Source organism: Scatophagus argus, chromosome 18 (genome assembly GCF_020382885.2).
Source record: "Scatophagus argus isolate fScaArg1 chromosome 18, fScaArg1.pri, whole genome shotgun sequence".
NCBI classification, from domain to species: domain Eukaryota; kingdom Metazoa; phylum Chordata; class Actinopteri; family Scatophagidae; genus Scatophagus; species Scatophagus argus.
This window is the reverse complement of record NC_058510.1, coordinates 7,732,536-7,752,845: the sequence shown is the minus strand read 5'-3', so window position 1 is coordinate 7,752,845 and position 20,310 is coordinate 7,732,536. Positions and strand designations below refer to the sequence as shown.

At 41.9% G+C, this 20,310-nt stretch overlaps 2 protein-coding genes across 14 annotated transcripts in view; both read left to right on the top strand.

Annotated features, from left to right (window-relative positions):
* The window catches only part of si:ch211-285f17.1 (sickle tail protein homolog), a 102,925-nt gene extending 85,358 nt beyond the window's left edge, over positions 1-17,567 (top strand). For 7 of the 13 annotated variants that reach the window (XM_046372094.1, XM_046372086.1, XM_046372089.1 and 4 more), the window contains 16 exons: positions 425-1,194; positions 2,764-2,868; positions 3,369-3,418; positions 4,452-4,591; positions 4,713-4,888; positions 6,761-6,891; positions 7,777-7,924; positions 8,604-9,099; positions 9,333-9,531; positions 9,662-9,951; positions 10,355-10,510; positions 10,821-10,943; positions 12,337-12,417; positions 12,516-14,162; positions 14,688-14,819; positions 15,860-17,567. In XM_046372094.1, coding sequence (XP_046228050.1) covers positions 425-1,194; positions 2,764-2,868; positions 3,369-3,418; positions 4,452-4,591; positions 4,713-4,888; positions 6,761-6,891; positions 7,777-7,924; positions 8,604-9,099; positions 9,333-9,531; positions 9,662-9,951; positions 10,355-10,510; positions 10,821-10,943; positions 12,337-12,417; positions 12,516-14,162; positions 14,688-14,819; positions 15,860-16,417 — 5,202 coding nt within the window. In that variant the 3' untranslated portion in view covers positions 16,418-17,567. The remainder of the gene's footprint in view (positions 1-424; positions 1,195-2,763; positions 2,869-3,368; positions 3,419-4,451; positions 4,592-4,712; positions 4,889-6,760; positions 6,892-7,776; positions 7,925-8,603; positions 9,100-9,332; positions 9,532-9,661; positions 9,952-10,354; positions 10,511-10,820; positions 10,944-12,336; positions 12,418-12,515; positions 14,163-14,687; positions 14,820-15,859) is intronic. The other 6 variants (XM_046372088.1, XM_046372087.1, XM_046372093.1 and 3 more) reach the window with 6 other exon arrangements.
* A 114-nt stretch (positions 17,568-17,681) lies between these two features.
* Positions 17,682-20,275, top strand: si:dkey-96n2.3 (uracil nucleotide/cysteinyl leukotriene receptor). The gene is made up of 2 exons (XM_046372121.1): positions 17,682-17,787; positions 18,881-20,275. Exon 2 carries the CDS (start codon positions 18,903-18,905, stop codon positions 19,821-19,823), a length of 921 nt encoding a protein of 306 aa, XP_046228077.1. The 5' UTR covers positions 17,682-17,787; positions 18,881-18,902; the 3' UTR covers positions 19,824-20,275.
* Positions 20,276-20,310: the final 35 nt, after the last annotated feature.

The window sequence follows — 20,310 nt, the reverse complement described above, 5'->3', positions numbered from 1 at the left end:
ATCCAAAGAAACAGTATTGTTGATGTATTGTAATATTGTTCTCAAGAAGCCTTTGGGTGTAACATTCAGGGTGAGTGAAATGCTGTACTGTGTACCCAGGGATAGTAGTCTTGCGAGTAACTACTTTCTGCTTCGGGAAAAAGTGCTGACAGTCTATTTTCTTTGTAAAACAACAGTGTAAACTGAGTAAGATGGATGTTTTTGTTTCAAAGGCAACTTCAGTCCAAAAATACAGGATATATTACCAAGAAAAAAGAGAGCAGCTGAAGCTCTCAAGTGGGCAGAATTATGCAGTCTGGTTTAAGGAACAGTCTTTAAATTCAGGGATTGTTTTGACTTTTTATGCGTTATTTGAAGAAATAACTTTTACTGTTTTCATGTTAGTTAGTGTATAACATGTCTACATGCTTTTGTACTTTTCCAGATGCACAGCGAGATGCTGCATACCAGTCGTGATGGTCCACACCCTCTTAGACAGCCCCCACTACATCACCCTATGCAGGGAGCTCTACCCCCAGCTCCCCACTCCATGCCCCCATCCCCCTCCAGAATCCCATTTGGCCCACGGCAGGGTTCCGCACCTGGCAGCGCTACTATCCCAAGGGACCGAGTGTCTAACCCTCCAGCCCGCTCCATCTCACCCTGTCCCAGTGCCATCCTGGAGAGACGTGATGTCAAGCCAGATGAGGACATGGGTGGTAAAAGCCACAGTCTAGCCAGGGGAAATGAGGGGCTGTATGCAGACCCATATTTGCTCCAAGAGGGACGAATGAGCATGGCTACTGCGCATGGTCCACACCCCAGCCCTGGGCTTGATGGTCCAGAACATAGCATTGGGGGATTTCACCGTGCCTCCATCCGTTCCACAAGCTCTTATGGCGGGCCCAGCCCCACAGACACTATGGATCATCCTTCACTGTACAGGCAGAAGTCCAGAAACAGCCAGCTGCCTACTTTGGGCTCCAAGACTCCTCCTCCATCCCCTCATCGGATGACTGAGGTACGGATGATTGACATCCATGGCGTGCCACCTCACAGCATTCCCATGGAGAGGAGCTCACCTGTCCGCCAGTCCTTCAGGAAGGATGAAGTGACAGGGACAAAGCCCCGGGGCAACATGGGATCACCCGTAGTTGCAGACCTCCAAGGTCACCTCCAGGGGCCAATCCCAACTGCCAGCGACCATCAGACACGGTAAGCACAAGTGGATCGGATGTTGCAAACAGTGGCCAGGTAGGATTGTTAAAATTTAGGATGAAGACATTGCATGGAAGCATGGACTAACTCTGCATCCCAATTTCACTGTAACCATGAGTTGCTGGTTTTCAATCACTGGCTCTGACTCTGTTTCATCATCCATGACTGAAGGCAAGAATACAACCTGCCCTCTCACTGTCTTGAGCATCAATACCTGCACATTAAGAACAAGACTAATGCACATGATTATGCATCATTTTGGTTTATGTAGACAACCAGTTCTGCTTATGTGACCATTGTTTTCACAGACTGTTTTCAAATGTTCCAACTATGGAGCTCACAGTGTTGATTATTACAGACCCAGACATACTGTTGTTGCCACCACTGAAACAGGATAGCATCGCCATTAAACCACTGTATATTTTTCTGGTTCTCCATGATTATTGTTCTAACAACATTCCCTCTGTACAGTCTATTCAGTTTGGATAATCCTGCAGACATTTTGGTACCTGGGTTAGGTTTGTCTGTTCTGACTGAGAGCACATAAACACAGATGGAGAGCAAGGGGGATGCTTGCCACTTAGCCACCTAGCCAAGCAAACTCTCTTTCATTAAAAGGGAGGTTACAGAGGCTATATGCGTACCTAGGAAAACCAAAGAAAATATTGACCAAGTTGAATAAGTATTTGAAATGGTCCAATCGGTCAAATGGATCAGACTGGACCACCTGGGCAGCCCAAAACTCCCATTAGAAACGCCCTGGGAATTTGGGAAAAAGATTGTAGGAATTTGAATGGGAAAGTACTGTACTTAACTTTCAAAATAAACAGGCCCAAACGGTCCTGTCATAGAATTTATTCATGTGAAATATGCTCTATGACGCTGAGGTTAGGCATTGTTGAGTTTGCCTTCACCACGTGTCCGTCTATTGTCTATAGCACGGCTAAAACCACAGTCCTCCTGTGTCCTCAGCTGGCCCCACATCCTTCCTCAAGATAAATGATGACATCTGAAAACAAAAGTTCTTCTCTTTTCCAGCCTCTAGGTTTACCAAACAATCTCAGTGGAAGACACCCCATTCACCTCCCTGGTGTTTGAGGCAGTGTACTTTTCCAATAGTCCTTTTGTTCTCTTCTGAGTGGGCACCATTTGTGACACACTTGTTTTACTAAAAAGAAAAAAGAAAAAGACAATATGACTTGAACACCTTTTGCATCAATCTTAGCCTTCTTTCTTGGCCCGAGTCATCCATCTTGTTTATTTCATTTGTGACTCTTTTGTGAAAAGACTGAGTCAAGTCCTATTGAACTGTGTAATCCAGAAACTACTTGTTTGACCCGAGTCAACATTTACTGAGGATGTAATTGAAAATAATTTGCCAAAAAAAATCTCCATTGTACAATCCCATGAATTGACAGAAAAGATTCACAGTCAGATAATTAAGAACAATTGAATTTTCTGTTACAGCTCTCTCAGTTTCATTCTGAGCTAATATTTGCTCTAGTGGCAGCTGTAATATACAATAGGCCTCAGTGTTGAAAGGAGAATTTTCTGATGTTTCTGCAGAGAGCGAATGAAGGCAATGGAGCACCAGATTGCCAGCTTGACTGGTCTTGTTCAGCATGCACTTTTAAAGGGGCCAAACGCTAGTGGCACCAAGGAGCCTCTGAGGTAAGCAATCACAGTATAGGACGGAGCCAGGGGAATTGGAGTTTCAAACGAAAGCCTCACTGTCCATCTAGACTCAGAAAGATAAACTATCCCTTGTATAATGGCCATATTAAAAACCTTGTGAAGAGGAAACAGGTTTAACTCTAAATCTGAAAGTGAAGCCCTTTGTTCTCTACACAAATGGTCACTATGTATGGTTTATTTGGCTGCATTTCAACCCTTTGCATTTCAGTCTTCTCTGCAGAGACCTTGTGTTAATCTTTGCTTGACAGTCTAAAAGGTCTGCAACTGCAGTGAATTTGTATGTCTCTGTGCTATGCTGAACACTGATGAACATCTTTAACATCATTTTAACCCCTCTGGTTTGTCAGTCTTTCCCATCACACTTTGTTCTAATGTGTTTGTTCTTACTAATACTAACGTATAATTCTAAAGTGCCCCAAAATTCTGCTTTTTCATGCTGAAAATTCCAGCTCATATGAATGTTTTTATGTCTGCAGCGAGAGACCACCGAAGACCTCATCTCCAGCCCACAGCGCACATAGTTCAGGTTAGTTATTCTGTTCTGGCTTCTTTTTTTTTTTTTTTTTTTCCCAAACAAGAGCTTTAGCGTGATAATGTCTTGTGCAGACAAGCCCACACATCAGTGTCAGTCAACAGTCTGCAATGAGCTGTGCTGGAGGGGGGAAATACAAAGTTCGGCTTCTTTGCATGTCATCGGTTCATATTTCCTCACAATCCTTTCCCCCGTACATCCAGTTTAATAGGAGATAAGAGACGAGTGCCAGCAGAGCTAACACAAGCTCCTCAAAGTACTACTTAAAACAAGACACTATTACTCCTCAAGCCTGCCAAGATGATTCAGCGATTCAATCTCGGCTCTGCAGCGGTTTGTGGCCAGATCAAGGTTTGATATAAAGATCTGCAACCTCACCAGTGGCAGAGAGAAAAAACAAAACTGTTCATGTGCCTTGCAAGCTAATCTCGTGTCTCGTGACACATTTCGCGTGGAACATATGGTTCCTAAGAAAACTGTTCTTAGGATAAGTGAGAAAATGTTCTTTTGTAGTGAGTGTAGAGTGAAGCAATGCTTTAATGTTGAAGTCTTCAATCCTATATACTTTGAGGAACAGAAGGGATTGGATCAATGAATTAACTTATATGAAATGAACTCAGCTCTCCCTCGGGCGAATGTCCTCTGGTTTTTCATATGTCAGATGAAAATAAATAAAGGCCATTAGAGTCAAAACTAATGCTGGGGTTTCTGAGAGGATTGAATTAAAGTCTTATTGCTGTTGGCCATTTAGGGACTCTCATTCAGACCACAAATATTTGCTGTTTTGGTTTCCATGGTTTCTTCTCCATCTCTAGCAGCAACTGAAAAGGCAAAATGAGTTGACAGACATTTCAGAGGTGTATCTGATATGAGTGCAGCTGTATCTGCGCTTATTGTTCAGGGAAAAAGACAGCCACAGTTTCAGAATGTGCACATGAATCACATGTTTCATTTGTTGTTGCTCGTTGAGGTTCCATTTTTTCACATAAAAAGCTATAATTTGATTCCATCGTCCCTTCTGGTTCAGGTGGCTCCCCAGTCTTGGTTCCCAAGAGCAATGCATCCCCGTCAGACAAGATCTCAGTTCCTCTCAAAGTCAACCTCCTGCAGTTCAGGAAGAATGTTTCTGACCTCAGGATGCAACTCCATCAAATGAGACAGCTGCAGGTGAGAACTCGCTCTCCTTTTAATCAATTTCTAGCGTGTTAGTATCTTCTACAGCTTTGTGTGTTCGTCTGCTAGTTCAGGTCCTCTGATATTTCATTTCCACTGTGTGCAACCCCTTTAGCTCCAGAATCAGGAGGCGTTACGAGTTCAGCTGAAGCGGGCTGAGCAGGAGATCAGTATTAAACTTGCAGAAGCCATGCGGGGTCTGGAGGACCCTGTCCAGAGGCAGAGAGCTTTGGTAGAAGAGGACAGGCACAAATACTTAGGTCTGGAGGAGCGTGTCCTCACGCAACTCAGGTAAGTTTTTTGTGTTTTGTATAGTATAAAATGGATTGGGTTGTTTGCATTCATTACAGGATGTTTGTTGTTTGGAGTTTTCACTCCTTTCATGAGAGTCTTGAAGAAGTCCTAGAGGCGACTTAGTACACACCCATGCAGCTCCAGTCAGGTTGCTTCCATTTATAGGAAATCCCCAAAAGGCTTCATTTTTATCAGCTCACCTACACTATTCACCGCTAAACTCTTTGACAAGCCAACGCCCTCCAAATTACAGCCCACAGGTTCATACAGGCAAGCAGTGCCTGCCTCTCAGATAAAGCAGACAAGAACAATGGACCCAACTGTGGAGTATCTTCTCACCACCATGCTCTTATTTTAATTCACTTGCCTCATCTTGCCAACAGGGATCAGTAATTGAATCCTTTTATTTGGATGTTTACAGGCAAGGTCAAACAGCATTGTCTTAATAAACACAACAATAGCAGCTTGTGGAGACGAGGAGGCAAACAGGTGAAAGTCAGTGGATTAAACTCACTCTTACCCCTGGTATCCAGCTGGTTGTGAGTCAGCAAAACATGGCTGCCGGCACTTTAAATAAGGCTTGGTAATTAGGGCTGCTTGGTTTTAAAACCAGTGGGAGAATGTTGTGTGAAAACCACTGCCCTCTCAAGAGGAGAACTAAATCTATCATGACCTGAGGGCACATTTTGGAACATTTTATGACTTTGTGGCAACAAAAAAAAAAAAGCTCAGTACTTTAAGTTATGAAACTGGTACCATGCGGAATAGTTCGCTGATAATCCAAAGACAGGAATACTTGAAAAGCAACAGATTAGTCCCAGGAAATTTAAAAAGGATGGTATGTCAGTTGACAGCTGATAATATTTTAAAGTATATGAAAGTGAAAAGCGCATAATGATTCCTCAAGTGTATTCTTGAGTATTTCATAAGGGAAGGATTTCTCTTACACACTGACGCACAGAGATGTACATTGTGGAGATGGACTGTATCTGTTTCTTTCTTTTTTTTGTCTGTGGGAGATATAAAAAGATAATCAGTTTCCTTTGTTCTCAGCTGGAATTTCACATCATCATTCCTATTACCAACAGGCCTCTGCATAGCAGGACATTTAACACACTGACTCCTTATTGCCTTTCCCACAGCCCTTTAGGGATGTTCTATAAAAGAGTGTTTCTCAAGAGTACCTGGCCACAATGAAACACCATTTTTGTCCCTCTCATGGTATCCAAGATTACACACAATGTTATCATACGGCACACTTCCCTGCGGAGAAACCATTTTCCCTGAGCGCTGGGATGCCTGTGTAGAGGCCTGATGTGTTTTCTATGTGAGGAAGTGCTCCCTCACATATAAGCCCTCAGTCAGTGTGCAAACATTTGTGGTTTTGGGATGTCATCCAATCTAATCTGGACTAAGCAATCTAAGGTAGACAGGAACGTGAACTGCAGAGTGGAAATTTTTGTCATTAGTGTTAGTCCATGCACATACTTTGAATCAATTATTTTTCTTTTTTTATGGATTTTTCATGTGCCAAAGTCTGATCTCACCTCTGCCAGCGATTTTTAAGAAAAATGATTGTGTTCTGCCCCCTGGTGTTTGTAAGAAGTAAATAAAATGTTCACATTGTTAAAATCCCTCCATTCTTTTACCCCTTCATCAAATCATGCCCGAATAGATAAATTTCAGTGTAACAAAAACATTCCCATTTACATTAGAACACTTTTCCATTAACATTTTATGTATGCTTTTGAACGTACTGCATATACTTTATATTTGTCAGTGATGCCTTATTTATTAACCGATTGTTGTCAGAAAACTGGATTCTTAACTGGTTGTCTTCTCCACTGTGCATTTTGTCTGTGTCTGCAGTGAGCTGGAGCAGTATGTAGTCTCTCTGCAGAAAGAGTCCGCTGCAACACACAGAGCAGTGACCCTGAAGGACGTGGAGGAGGGAGCTGTGACTCTGAGGAAGGTGGGAGAATCTCTGGCAGGCCTCAAAGGTAAGACACCAGATAATATTCTAACTACTGGGAACAATTTATGTATAACCTTCCAAACTGTTTTAGTTAGACGTCCTGCCTGATTACATACGACAAGTAACGTTGACAATAATAAATAATAATAACACAGCAGATGATAAGGCTGAACTGGTAAGTAGGTCAAGCTAACATCTCTCTTCTTTGCAGGGACAATGCTTTATTCTTTCTGAACATGTTAATAAAAACTCTTTGAATGTGTCTATAACTGTAATTTGGAAACTACTTGGTAGCTGTTTTATAAAAGCAATAGCTCACTGCAGGCTGTGATATACAGTGATTATATCACAGCTAAGGGGGTTGTCAGTCCCTGAACAACGCCCCATTAACTATAATATAATCACAGTATATCACAGCCTGATGTGAGCTATTGCTTAATAAGCCAACAGAACTGGGCAATATGATTTAAATAACTTTTGGGTGTTTTTTTTTAAAAATATCACTTTATATTATAATGTGTCAAGTGTATGCAGAGACAATGTTAAGCCATTGTTCAAACCTTTAAACTCTGTAGAGGCCGTACACCTACCATACACTTGTACCAGCCTTTTCGAGGCCATGTAATTGTTTCTATCAAGTGATGGTATTTCTGACTTAACTTGTTTATTGGGGTATTTTTCAAGATAAGAATGTGTATCATCGAATATTTAGGTTGGGCCACAGTACCTTAATGAGCTGGCCATTGCAGTTGTAGCATTACCACAGTCTAAATGTTATTCAGAGCAGAAATAACAATGTAGGCAGCTATAAAATAAAACTTGTGCAATCAAACTTGAGCAAACAATTGATTGATTGGTCAAAAACATCATAAAACAATAGCTGTGTATCTTTCTTTGCGTGTTTCACCAGGAGAGTTCCCAGCACTGCAAACCAGAATGCGAGCTGTGCTCAGGGTGGAAGTGGAAGCTGTCAAGTTTTTGAAGGAGGAGCCTCATAAACTGGACAGCATGCTGAAAAGGGTCAAGAGCCTGACTGACTCACTCAGCAATCTGAGAAGGTAGAGAAAAATATCAGTCAGTGGAGATAAAGCGGGGATCACGGGAAGAGGTGCTGGGGTATGAAAGAGGGAGACGGGGAATTGAAGATGAAAACAAAAAGTACTCCGCAGAGCTTCACTCTGGGGTCTGTGACATGGGAGATTGTACTGGCAAGCCAGCTTTCATCCCATCAGAGAGGTCAATCCGTGTGGACAGAGGAGTGTAGCGTCCATCGCGTTCACTGAACCGGTCAGTGCATTAATTTGGTGGACACTGCAGAGCCGCATTTCCATTTTAATATGACACAGATACCGAATTCGCTCTCGACTTTTCTCTCACTTTTCCTCCCTGACTCTTTTACCCAAAACATGGCAAACCGTAAGACATTGTATCATAGTTTTTAGTGGTGTTTTTACTCGTCATGTCAGAATTAATCATCATTAATCATCCAGTTTGTTATGTTTTTCATGTATTTTCAATCTGAATGAGAAATCACAAAAACAATGAATGCTGATACTACTAATTTTGGTTGTAAAATGGATTTTTATCAGTTTTAGGATTTTTTTAAACCATGTCATTTTTAATTGAGTTAGCTATTGCTGTGAGAATGTAAGTGGTTGAGCAAGCAAAGCATTTCAGGATCTATTATTTATCAGTGTTTTCAGTATTTATCACATACTGCTTCCCAACTCTCTGCAGATGTGCTACTGATGGCTCTCAGAAAGGACCAGATCCTTCTGCTGATGTGCCAGTGAGCCGTTCAGCGGTAGCAGTAGCAGAAACCCCTGCAGAGGCTCCTCCAACATCAGTCCAGCCTGGCTCCACATCTGCCTCGCTGGAGCCTCAGAGCTCCACCATCAGATCAGAGGTAATGCCTTCCTCTCCGGTGGTCATCCATCATGTCCAGAGCTCCCCGGTCCACATGCAACAGTCCCAGCAGTCCGCCGCCTTGACAGCTCAGCCCAGTCCACCGCTCACTCCAAGCCCCACTCACATCCCTAGTCCCAACCTGAGCAAGAGTCAAGGGCGGGAATCTCCCAAGGGGGCAGCCTTGGATCCACCGAGTCCCACCCGTCACAAGAAGACGCATGGAAACCCAGTGAATAATGGCAACGGCTCAGTCAGTCAGGGTCTTGTCATAGAGGAGCTCCAGAACAGCCAGGACAAGAGCAAAAACAGAGCTATGTCCATAGAGGTATGTTCATCCACCTTCCAATTGTTGCTTGGACTTGATTTATTTTTATCCAGCACCGTAAAGATGTGCTGCTCTAATTAGCATCTTGTAAATGTCAGCTTTGTTACTCTGACATTAGTTTGCCCTTTAAGACTGTGGTAGCAATTTTTTGTTGTTGTCACGGGGAAAAAAATTCTCACTGAGCTTACAGTTAGGACTATATATAAATATATAATATTCTTTTAACACTGCAGGCAGCAGAGAAGGAATGGGAAGAGAGGAGGCAGAACATGGGTCATTATGATGGGAAAGAGTTTGAGAAGATACTCCAGGAGGCCCAGGCCAACATGATGAAGGGCATTCCCAGTCTAGACATTGAAGAGAACTCAGGATTGCACCCTACAGCCACTGGAGAACAAGCAGACACCCACAACCCCTCGGAGTCACCATTAGGTACAAATCTATCACAAATGTAGCTTCAAAACTCAAACATGTGCTGACAGTATAAATAACACACAACACATTTTACATTTCATTGCTATATGTCCCCTATATAACTACATCTCTGTAATTTTGATGACAGAAGAGCCCCAGTCTGAGCCTCACTCAGACAAACCAGCCAAGAAGGGGCCTGAGAGACTCCCAAAGCCTGTGATGGAGAAACCAGCCAAACCCGCACTTGAGAGACACTCCAAGACTGCCACCAAGCCAGCACCCAATGAGAGTTTTACCAAGCAGGGATCTGAAAAGTCTGGCAAGTCCCCACCACCACCTCCTCCAAGGAAGACATACCCCTGCTCGAGCTCAGGCATGACCACCACACGGTCTGGCGAGGTGGTCTACGTCAGTAGGAAGGAGTCCTTCTCGACTCAGGTCAGATCAAGATCGTAACACTCTTGTGTCTGCGCATTAGAGCAAAAGCCAGGCCCAGCTCTCAAAGTTAAGAAACATGTTTTTCAGTGCCTCTAAAGCTCACTGATTATTGCACACAAACATCAATATAAAGAAAACGTTTTTTACAGGGAGCTTTAGAGGTGCTGGTAGGCATATTTTTAGACTTTGTTGTAAACTATGCTAACTCTAATTGTCTCCTGGCTCTTGCTCCATGCTTAGCACATAGATATGTGAGCTAATTCATATCATATCCATATAAGTCTCTTTGTTGAGTCAGACCTTTTAGAGCACAGTTACGGTAACCTTTGAAGAATCTTGTTGTCTCACTGTATGGCTGGGCAGAGTAATGACTAATTCACTTCCATTTCATAAATTCTAACAGGAGAGTGAGGAGGACACTCCACCTCCCACTCCCCAAACCAAGCCCACCAAGGCTCCACCAGAGACCAAGCCAAAGCCAGCCACCCCTCCCCCAGTCACTGCCTCCGTTACTGGAGATGAGGAGGATGAAGGGGACAAGATCATGGCAGAGCTCCAGGTTAGATAAACACTCACACACATAGATGTGCACATTCCCGTGAAGGTAAATGAAAACAATCATTACATGTAATGTCAGCTTTTTTGGATTTCTGCACTGCTGGTGTGGGTTGCATACCATTTCTTTCCATGGTGGTTGACTTTCTTGAAGTGGCAAATGATGAGCACTGACAGCTGCCAAACTCCTTGATTATGAATCAAACTTTGTCCCGTGTGGCGTTTTGCAGCTGTGGCAAAGGTGAAGATACTCAAACCTCTTCGCTCCTCAAAATCCTTTTCCCCCTTTCCCTTCACTTTTCTCCACTCTTCAGGTTTTCCAGAAGTGCACAGTTAAGGATGTAGAGATGAAAAATTTGGTAGAACCCACCACTCGAATCGAACCACAAATCAGAGAAATAAGACCAGGGGGCTTATTGGCCCTCAAAGAGAAAAAGGTAAAATATACATCGCCGCGCAGCTACCCAGCTAACTGCCTGCCCCTGCCAACTATCTGATACAATCGATGGCTGTGTCTTAACCCTTCTACAACTTTTGCACCCTTGCTTTGGCTCGAGAGAAACCTGTAACAGCTGCCTCCAAAAACCACCTTTCCTTGCTGCCTCAGTTTCCTTCCCTTCTGTGATTCTGCTGGATATCACAGCTTGAATATTTCAGGATTAAGTCTGCATAAATTGAAGCCTCTGAATAGATGCTGTGTCTTTTGTGCGTCTCAATCAGACAATGATGTGTTTTTAATTCTCCCTTGTCGTTTCCTCTAAATCAATAAAGACCTCGGCACTGTATTCTACAGGCAATTAAATCGTCTTCTGTCTTTCTTTAATTACATTTATTCATACAAAATCATCATAAAGAATATTTCTCCAATCACTGACAATTGAGAGAAACCACACAGTTAAAAGTCACTTTGTAGACACAACCTGTTTTTGCAGACTTGGTTCACTAGAGGTCAGTCTGGCCACTTTGCATGCTACTCTTACCCACTTATACTTCACTGAGGAATCACTTTTCTTTTTCTCTTTGTCTTTGCACAACTTTACTTCAGTTGGTTTCCCCAGCTTTACTCTTACCAACACAATCCTATATTGTATTTAACATTGAAGTAAAACAATACACACATGAATGATTTTATCAATTTATGTGAAAAGATGTTCTTGTGAAACAAATTTGATTAGTTCAATTAGTCAGGTTTTTAAAATGTGGTCTATATATAACATTATATTCTCTCTGTGTTTAACAGATTACAGCTTTATGAGTACATGGTAAACTAGTAAATAATAAAACGTAAAGTACTGCACATCAAATAATGTTGCAAATTTGTTGTTTTTTTTGTTTAACTGAAGTACAAGTCTAAGAAGTGATTTGCATAGTATCAAAAGTGCATACTGCATGAACAAAGCAGGATATAAAAAGTTTAACAGGAAATAAGATAGACACAAGAAGAGAGACACATTTCATGTCAAAAACAAAGGTGAAAAGAGGGAATTTATGTATCATTAATTAGCTGATTTGGCTGCTGTAAGTAAAGTGGCTTACAGTTTTGGCTGTAAGCCACTTTACAGTAATATTTATTCTTTCTCCCTGCATGCATTTTAATATGAAGTAGTTAATGTCAGAGCAGGATATGAAAGTACTGTCAGATGGTGTAAAACCAGAGTCAGTCTTAACAGTTCTGGAAATAATATGCTGTAGCCTTGTTGAATGTAATTGCCCAGCATAGTGTCGACACCCTAGATGCTACTGCAATTATGTTTATGAATTCACAGTTAATCAGCAGCAGCCTGACACACCAGTTGCGCAGTAATATTATTCCCTCACACACTGTCCTAGCAGAGCTCAGAGCCCAGTCGAGAGGATAAAGATCCAGATACAGATGAAAATGGCAATACTACTGTTCGACAGAGCCAAGGGGTATGCATGATTTTCACATATTCACATTATATACACATGTAGTTAATGTCTATTTTGGATTTTGATGAATTTTAAACAGCTACTTCTTCATTTTTCAGGTCATATATTATGTGACAGGTCAGATTCCGAAAGAGCAGCCACCTCTGCCTGGAACGGAGGAAACCACAGAGCATCGAGAAACCACACAGCCTTCATCACAGGTGTCAAATGTCAATGTTAATGACAATTCTCCAAGCCAGCAGCAGCATCAGCCACCACTGCCTCTGTCACCAAAATCACCTCCACCTATATCACCTAAACCTGTGGGACTGAAAGCATTCAAACTTCCAAAGAAGCAAGTTAAACGTTCTGAATCCTTGAAGACCAGTGCAGAAATGGAGAAGGGAGAAATCCTCAACAAAATTAACAACAAAAAGAAAAGCAAAGTCATCCAGCTGCATGTTTCTTCTGGTAAAAATATAATCCCCGAGCCTATGGGAACCACAACTACCAGTACTGTAAGAGAGACACCTACGAGTTCTGTTACTCCAACAAAAAAGACTCTCAGTGAAGACAGTGATCCACCTAAAGATAATTGTGAGGAGGATAATGAGGAGGCTAGTCTTAGTCCTGATTTACCTGGAGAGGAGGCACCTCCACCCCCTGACAACATAGCATTTATGATCACCAACACCAAAGTTCAGGCTCTGTCTTGTGGCGAGTACCAGGAATTAGTCAATGCCAAGAAAGGAAGCGTCCAGACTGTTACTGTAGGTAATGCCGCCAACCGAGGGAACACCCAGGAGGATCCTGCTGTGCCTGGGGACAATGGCTTCAACAAGAAGCCTGTGATCATCATTTTTGATGAACCCATGGACATCCGCTCAGCTTACAAGCGCTTGTCCACCATCTTTGAATGTGAGGAGGAATTGGACAGGATGCTAGCAGAAGAGCGCATTGAGGAGGAGAGTGAGGAGTCTGACACAGAGAGGTATGGTGGACTGCAGGTAAAAGCTGGAGGGACCGAAGTGGTTGATGGCAAAAAGGCCACCACTTTACAGGTCACTGCAGACCATGTTAGCTTATCATCCTCATCTTCATCTTCAATCTCTGAACTGACGGACAGTGGAGTGAACTTAGATGGTGACACTAAGCAGGATGGTAAGAAGAAGTTCAAGTTTAAGTTCCCCAAGAAGCAGCTGGCAGCACTTACCCAAGCAATTCGGAGTGGCTCCAAGTCAGGCAAGAAGACTTTACAGGTGGTTGTGTATGAAGACGAGGAGGAAGGTGATGGTACTATCAGACAGCACAAAGAAGCAAAGAGATTTGAAATTGCACGCTCAAAATCTTTGGCAGACACTCCCAAGGTAGCAGGCTCAGCCGCACTGAAGAGACAGACCTCCAACTCCCTCGGCAGGACAAATGAGATCCGGAAGAACACCTACAAGACACTGGACAGCCTGGAACAGACCATCAAACAGCTGGAGACCACGATCAGTGAGATGGGGCCACACTCCACTAGCGAGCCAGTCTGCATGATGGAATCTAAAGCAGGGAATGGGAAAAGCTCAGAAGGAGTGGGGCTGAAGAGGTCTTCCTCTCTCCCTACCTCCAGAGGGTCAGGCCCTAAGGTACCCAGCAAAAATTCATTTCAGAAGAAGACTAAACCTCAGCTCCTTCCTCGCCCTGTAGTCATCCCTACTACTACCACCACCACCACTGCTACCACCACCACTGTCCCCAGTGCCCCCAGCACTGTACAACAGGTCTCTCTCTAGCTCTTGTTCTTCCAAGAGGCTTTGGGTCCTTCTTTTTCAGTTTACAACCTACCTTCACTCCAATCCTAACCACTGAAATGATAAAATCCTTAATCCACTCCACAGGTGCTTGGAAAGGTTGGAAATGCCCCCTGTGGCTTTCTCCCTCTGTGAAATCATGTTGACATGATTGGGGGTGGCATTTTGTTGGGTTCCTGGCTACCATATTCCTTCTTCAATTCATTGCTAAAACTCTGAGGTTTTCAGCAAGTGGCAAACTCATCATCAAAGACTCTCGTGATGATTGCTCTGAAAAATTCCTTGTTCTTGACTGCATGTACTACTGTGTATTGACTTTAAGGTTTACAGTCTCACTGGGTGCATGATCTTTCACTGGTGTCGATCATTGAGGTTTTAATTGAGGTTCTTCTACCTGTTAGTGCCTTGATTTTTCATACTTCCTATATGGTGTGTGTTTTTTTTCTTTCTTTTGTTTTATTTTTTCTTTTGTTTTTCGTTTGGATCCCCTTGCAGAACACCAGTGTCGCTTCCCCTACTAGTCGGATGCCCGTTCCTTTGTCTGCGAAGTCCAGGCAGTCGCCGGGTACTACTGACAAAGCAGGAAAACAGCAAAAACTGCAGGACGCTCAGAGGCAGTTCCGACAGGTAGTTTTACTGTAGGGCCTTGCCAGAGACTAGAGGAAACAAACTTGTAGGAATCGAAAACGTTAGGCATGTATTATTAGGGGAAAAGACTACCTAAAGCTACGAGATTTAAAGTGTTTTGAGAAAAAAAAATGAAGTCACAATGGTGGCAACTGTGGATCTGCTAATGTTTCTCTCGAGCCCGCTCTGACAAGAAGGCATGCTTGACTCTTGACTGTTACCCCATAACATCACTGTACTGTATGCTTTTGCATGTCCACACTGCTCATGGTTTCACTGTGTTGGTGACTAAACAAGAACAAAAAATGGAAAAATGGAAAAGTGGAGTCTTATCCTATCATCATCTGAGTTGTCAACACATCTCCAGTTCCATTCACAGCTGAGTTCCTAAACAGTGTTGCCAAAACCCAGGACGCTTATGACTATGTTAAAATACAAACCTAACTGACATTTCGGCTATGCACCTTTCTTCTCACAATGCACTTCTGCTCAAACCCAACATTACTTGCATAGCTTCTTAACCTCATGAGGATATATTTCCTCACACTCAAGACCTCACCACAACTCACTATCTTGCACCATCAGATTTAATGGAAATACTGGCCCACATTTCCCCTGTCTGCTCTCACTCTTCAAACTCCTAACCCTGCTATCTAATTTTTCCCGTCTTGCATCTCTGCCATATGAATTTTCTCCCACAGCCCCTTTACGAAGTCTAACAATCCCTCTCACACAGGCAGTCTGTAGAGATGCCCTTCCTGTCTGCCATGGCACTGTCTAACCTCTGCAGTGTTCTGTTTCTCGGTAACATGTCTCATGTGCCTCGCCTCTCATATAACATTGTAAAAGCAGAGCTTCTGTATATGTTGTTTTTGGTGTCTTTTAGTTGTGTCTTAGTAATATTAATGTTTGTGTAGTCATAGTGTGCTTCTATGTGTATAACGTAGTTTTTTTTAACATCGTCTTACCTTTTATATGTATAATTCTACCAAATTTCTTTTTTTGACAACCAGTATCTGTTTTGGCATCTCTGTTTGCAGGCTAACGGAAGTGCTAAAAGAGTGGGAGGGGATCATAAAACTACTTCCCCTACTATACCCATCTCTAAAATCCCTGCTTTTTATCCTAGCTCTACTAAAGGCAGCTCCCAGTCTGCACAAAACTCAGATGCTACTAATCCCGTTAACCCTTCCTCCTCCTCTTCCTCTTCCTCCTCCTCCTCCTCCTCCTCCTCCTCTGCGACAAAGTCCTCCACCCTGTCCTCTCATACTCCTCGTTCCGGTTCCCTACCCTCCTCCCACATCCCCTCCCTGTCTAACGGATCTCTCAAACTCCCCACACCCTCACAGCACACAGGTAAAGCTCTCTCGTTTCCCTCGCAGACTCAGAATGGTCGAGTGCACTCCTCCTCTTCATTCTCCTCCTCCTCCTCCTCCTCCTCCTCCTCCCCCTCCCCTCTGTCGCCCACACCTTTGGGCCAAGGTGGAAAGAGCATCCGCACCATACACACTCCCAGCTTCACCAGCTACAGGTCCCACAACGGCAGCAGCGGCAAATCCTGCATCCCAACAGCCACAGCAGCTAAGGACACTACCTAGTCCCATTATCGCCCCTCCAAATAGCAGGTAGACCTGGTCACGTGTCATTTTATATAGTTTTGTATTGTTGTGGGTTTTTTAATAGTAAGTATTAAGCGATGCACTCTCACAATTCATGTTTTATTTGACACTGGCATTCTCACACCAATGCTTTTATCTCCTTTAAGTTGCATTTTCCATTTCTGAAAAAAAAAACGTACTTGGATTCTGATTCTTTGATTCTCTGATTCTGATATCTTGAAGGTGTATTAAATGTTCTGACAAAATATTTTATAATGGAACAAAAAACAATATTTAGCTTTACCACTTTGTAGTTAAAGTGGAAGGCTCTCATGGTGTTGAAAATCTATTTTTCTTGCTGTAGCTATGAATAGGGATTATATAGTTGATGTACAATCACAAAGTACCATGTAAAAATGTTGTTTTATTTTTCAAACCAGAGATTGAATAACCATAGTATATTTAATCTTCTATATTTCTTATGTTGCCAGACATTCAACACAGCCCTTGTAAATGCCTTTTATGAATGTATACGTGATGTATACAGACGAGTTTGATTCTTTGTTAAGTTTTGTTTTCTAAGAGTATTTCCTTGTTTTTCACCCATATGAACTGCCATTTTATTTTACGGACACGTGAAACTGGTATCATGAGTTCTACAAGTTTTAATTTAACATTTAATAAAACATTTAGTGTGCCTATTTGCCAAAGTTCTTGTTCAATGACTAACTTCAGGCCTAACCCAGTCACAGATTTCTTGGGAATTTACATGTGTGGTGGCTGAAATGTTGACCACAGGGTTTGTACTGCTGGTCTTGGTTTGTTAAGTTAACATATATTGTTGTCTAAATATAAACTGTACTAAAAAAACAAGGCGATTAATTGGTTCTACCACGTGTACATAGATGCTTCTACTAAGAAAATATGTAGTTTTTTTTTTTAACATACCAAAGTTTATTTGTATGCATGCCTTTCAAATACTTTAGGAGAGTGGTGTAAAAGAAGAATTATGTTTGCACAAATAGATTTTGTAAATATCTGGTTTTCTCTCATTTTTGTAAAGCTTTAAATCATACTATAAATGAGCAATGTGGTAAAGACAAAACTGTGTTGGAGTAGCAAAAATAAAGACTTGCATGCTTGTAATGCACCGAGAGTCTGGATTTTCATTTTCTGTTTCTGGCTTCCTGTTAAGTTACTGTGTAAATGAGTCTGCCTCATGTGATGTGTGTGTGTGTGTGAGAGAACCTAAGAGCGTGTATAAATACACCACACAGAAGAGCAGTTCTCACTTCCACTTCACCTGTTTTTTTTCTTACTCTAACACGGATAGTAAATATAGAATTCTGCACGCTGTGTCTCAATTAGAGGTAAGAAGATAATTATCAATAATAATAATAATGATTATTGACATGGTGCTACATGTAAGGGATATATTCTCTAACTGGATTCTTAGAGTCTTGCATTGGATTGAATGATTAGATAGTAAAGTGCAAAGATTAGTGTTGCTTTAACTGCAAACAGCTCTTAAGCCTGTACCACCACTTTTTAAGTTGTAGCTTTTAACCTAAAACATGAAGTTCTTTTACTAACTCTCACAGAGCACTTATCTTTTGAAAACATAGTTCCCCGTTTGGAATCAACTTCAAAAGCCATTAACCTGGGTTTAGGGGGAATGTCAGCATGTTTATTAATTATATTGGTCTAGCTTGGGGTGTATACAAATAACGTGTTGTGAATTTTCCTTGGGGATGAATTAAGTATCTATCTATCTAGTTACGTTGTTTACATACTGAATGCAATTTGCAACCCATTCCAAAGTTGGGTGATGTGTGAAATGTGTAAAGAAAAAAACAGAACACAATCATCCGCAAACAGGAAACAAATGGTTACTGAGCCCATTTAATTGTAATATTCTTTATATTCATGTGTTTCACAAAATTATGAACCTTGCTCCATCCTTGCTTGTGAATGCCTGAGATGCTCTTTTCATTTCCAGTCATGACACTATGACCGTGTTTACCTCTGGAATATTCCGAACAGGTGTTTTTTTAGCATATGTCACAAAGGACTGGCAAATTATCACCTTCTGTTTTATTTATGAAATCTGGGTGGTGGCGTTGGGGGGATCTGATAAACATTTATTTTTTTTATATCCTGAAAGTAGCTTAATTCTAGCTTCTTTTCTGGTGTTAGCTGATTAAAGGCGTCTTGTTGGACTGGCACCTTGCCAGGACAGTTCCTTTTTCTCATTAACTTCAGTGACACATGATGTTGCATCCGGGTTGATCAGTTGCTCACATCAAATGATCTTCCTGTCACACTCTCACATTTTCCATTGCTAGTTTTGTTATGATATAACAACATCTGACTTAGTGAATCACTCAAACATAATTTGATGTTAGGCTACTTCTGGGCTATAACTATCATCATAACAGGTTATTTGTGTCTGTGCTGCACCAGGCCGATCCTCTCCACGACAACAATGAACATCTCTGAAGAAGAACACAGCTTCTATGGCCGTGAATCCCACCAAGAGAACATGATCTTTTCTACATTTTACATCTTGATTTTCATCATCGCCGTGCCGGGGAATGCCCTGGCACTCTGGTCCTTCTCTCACCAGGACTGCACATCTCCATCCAGGGTGTTTCTGATGCACTTGTCTGTAGCAGACATCTCCTACATTCTCATTTTACCCATGCGTATAGTTTACCACCTCTCTGACAGCTATTGGTATTTTGGAGTCGTAGCTTGTCAACTGGCAGGATTCCTGTTTTACCTGAACATGTACTGCAGCCTATATTTAATGAGTTTTATCAGCTTGGACAGATTTTTTGCTGTGGTTCTACCTCTAAAATCACAGTCAATAAGGAAGGCTGTGTATGCAAAGGTAGCTGTCGCCATACTTTGGGTGACAGTTATTTTGTCGATGAGCCCTCTGCTTATCTCCAAAAAGAATGCAACCATCAACTCCACTGGCATCTGCTACAAGCTGTACTTGGAAAAGACATCATCCACAGCTTTGGTTTCCACTGTCGTGGCATTTATTATTCCCCTCACCACCATAGTTGTTTCTTACATATTGATTTTATTGAAACTGAGGACAATCAAGCAGCGCCCAGTGAAAGAAAAAGCGATCAAAATGATCATACTCATTGTGATGAACTTCCTGTTTGCATTTGTGCCTTATCATGTGAGCAGGGTAATCTACATCCAAAGCTACAGTCAAGGCCATGTGACTGCAGCAAGCCGTGAGTTACTGGGAAGAGCCAATCGGATCACATCTGCAATGACCTGTTTTAGTGGTGCACTGGATCCTGTTATGTATTTCTTTCTGAGCCATGCATACAGGAGTAACTTGCTTAAGCTGTTAGGTAAAAACGATCAAGAAATAACAACCTAGACAATACGTTTTCTTTTGTTTTTTGTTTTTTTTTTAACAAATTGTCCTTTATGTAATTAATTGGGTCAAAGGGGCAAAAAACACAAACTTGCTCTTGTTCAAACGTTGCTTGACAGACATGTGACTAGTGATTATTTTCTCTCCACTGTCACTAAACTTTCAAAGGAATTAAAACCCTCTATCACCTCTTAATCACTTCATCTTGTCAACAAGTCATACAAAACACAATGTGTATAATTTCAGATTTTGAAAATAGTTTGGCAGGGAAATTCACTGTCAGTACCTGCAATATGATCCTACAGGCCTCGTTCACAATTCTGAAGAACTTTTCATATTCAGAAAAATATTAGATGAGAGGATTGATTTTATTAAATATTATTCATTTAAAAATAAAGTCTATGACTCATAAGCTTAGTCAGTAATAATAGATGAGGTTGAATCAATAATTACAGCATAATATCTGAGAGTTGTCAAAGCCCATAAAGCT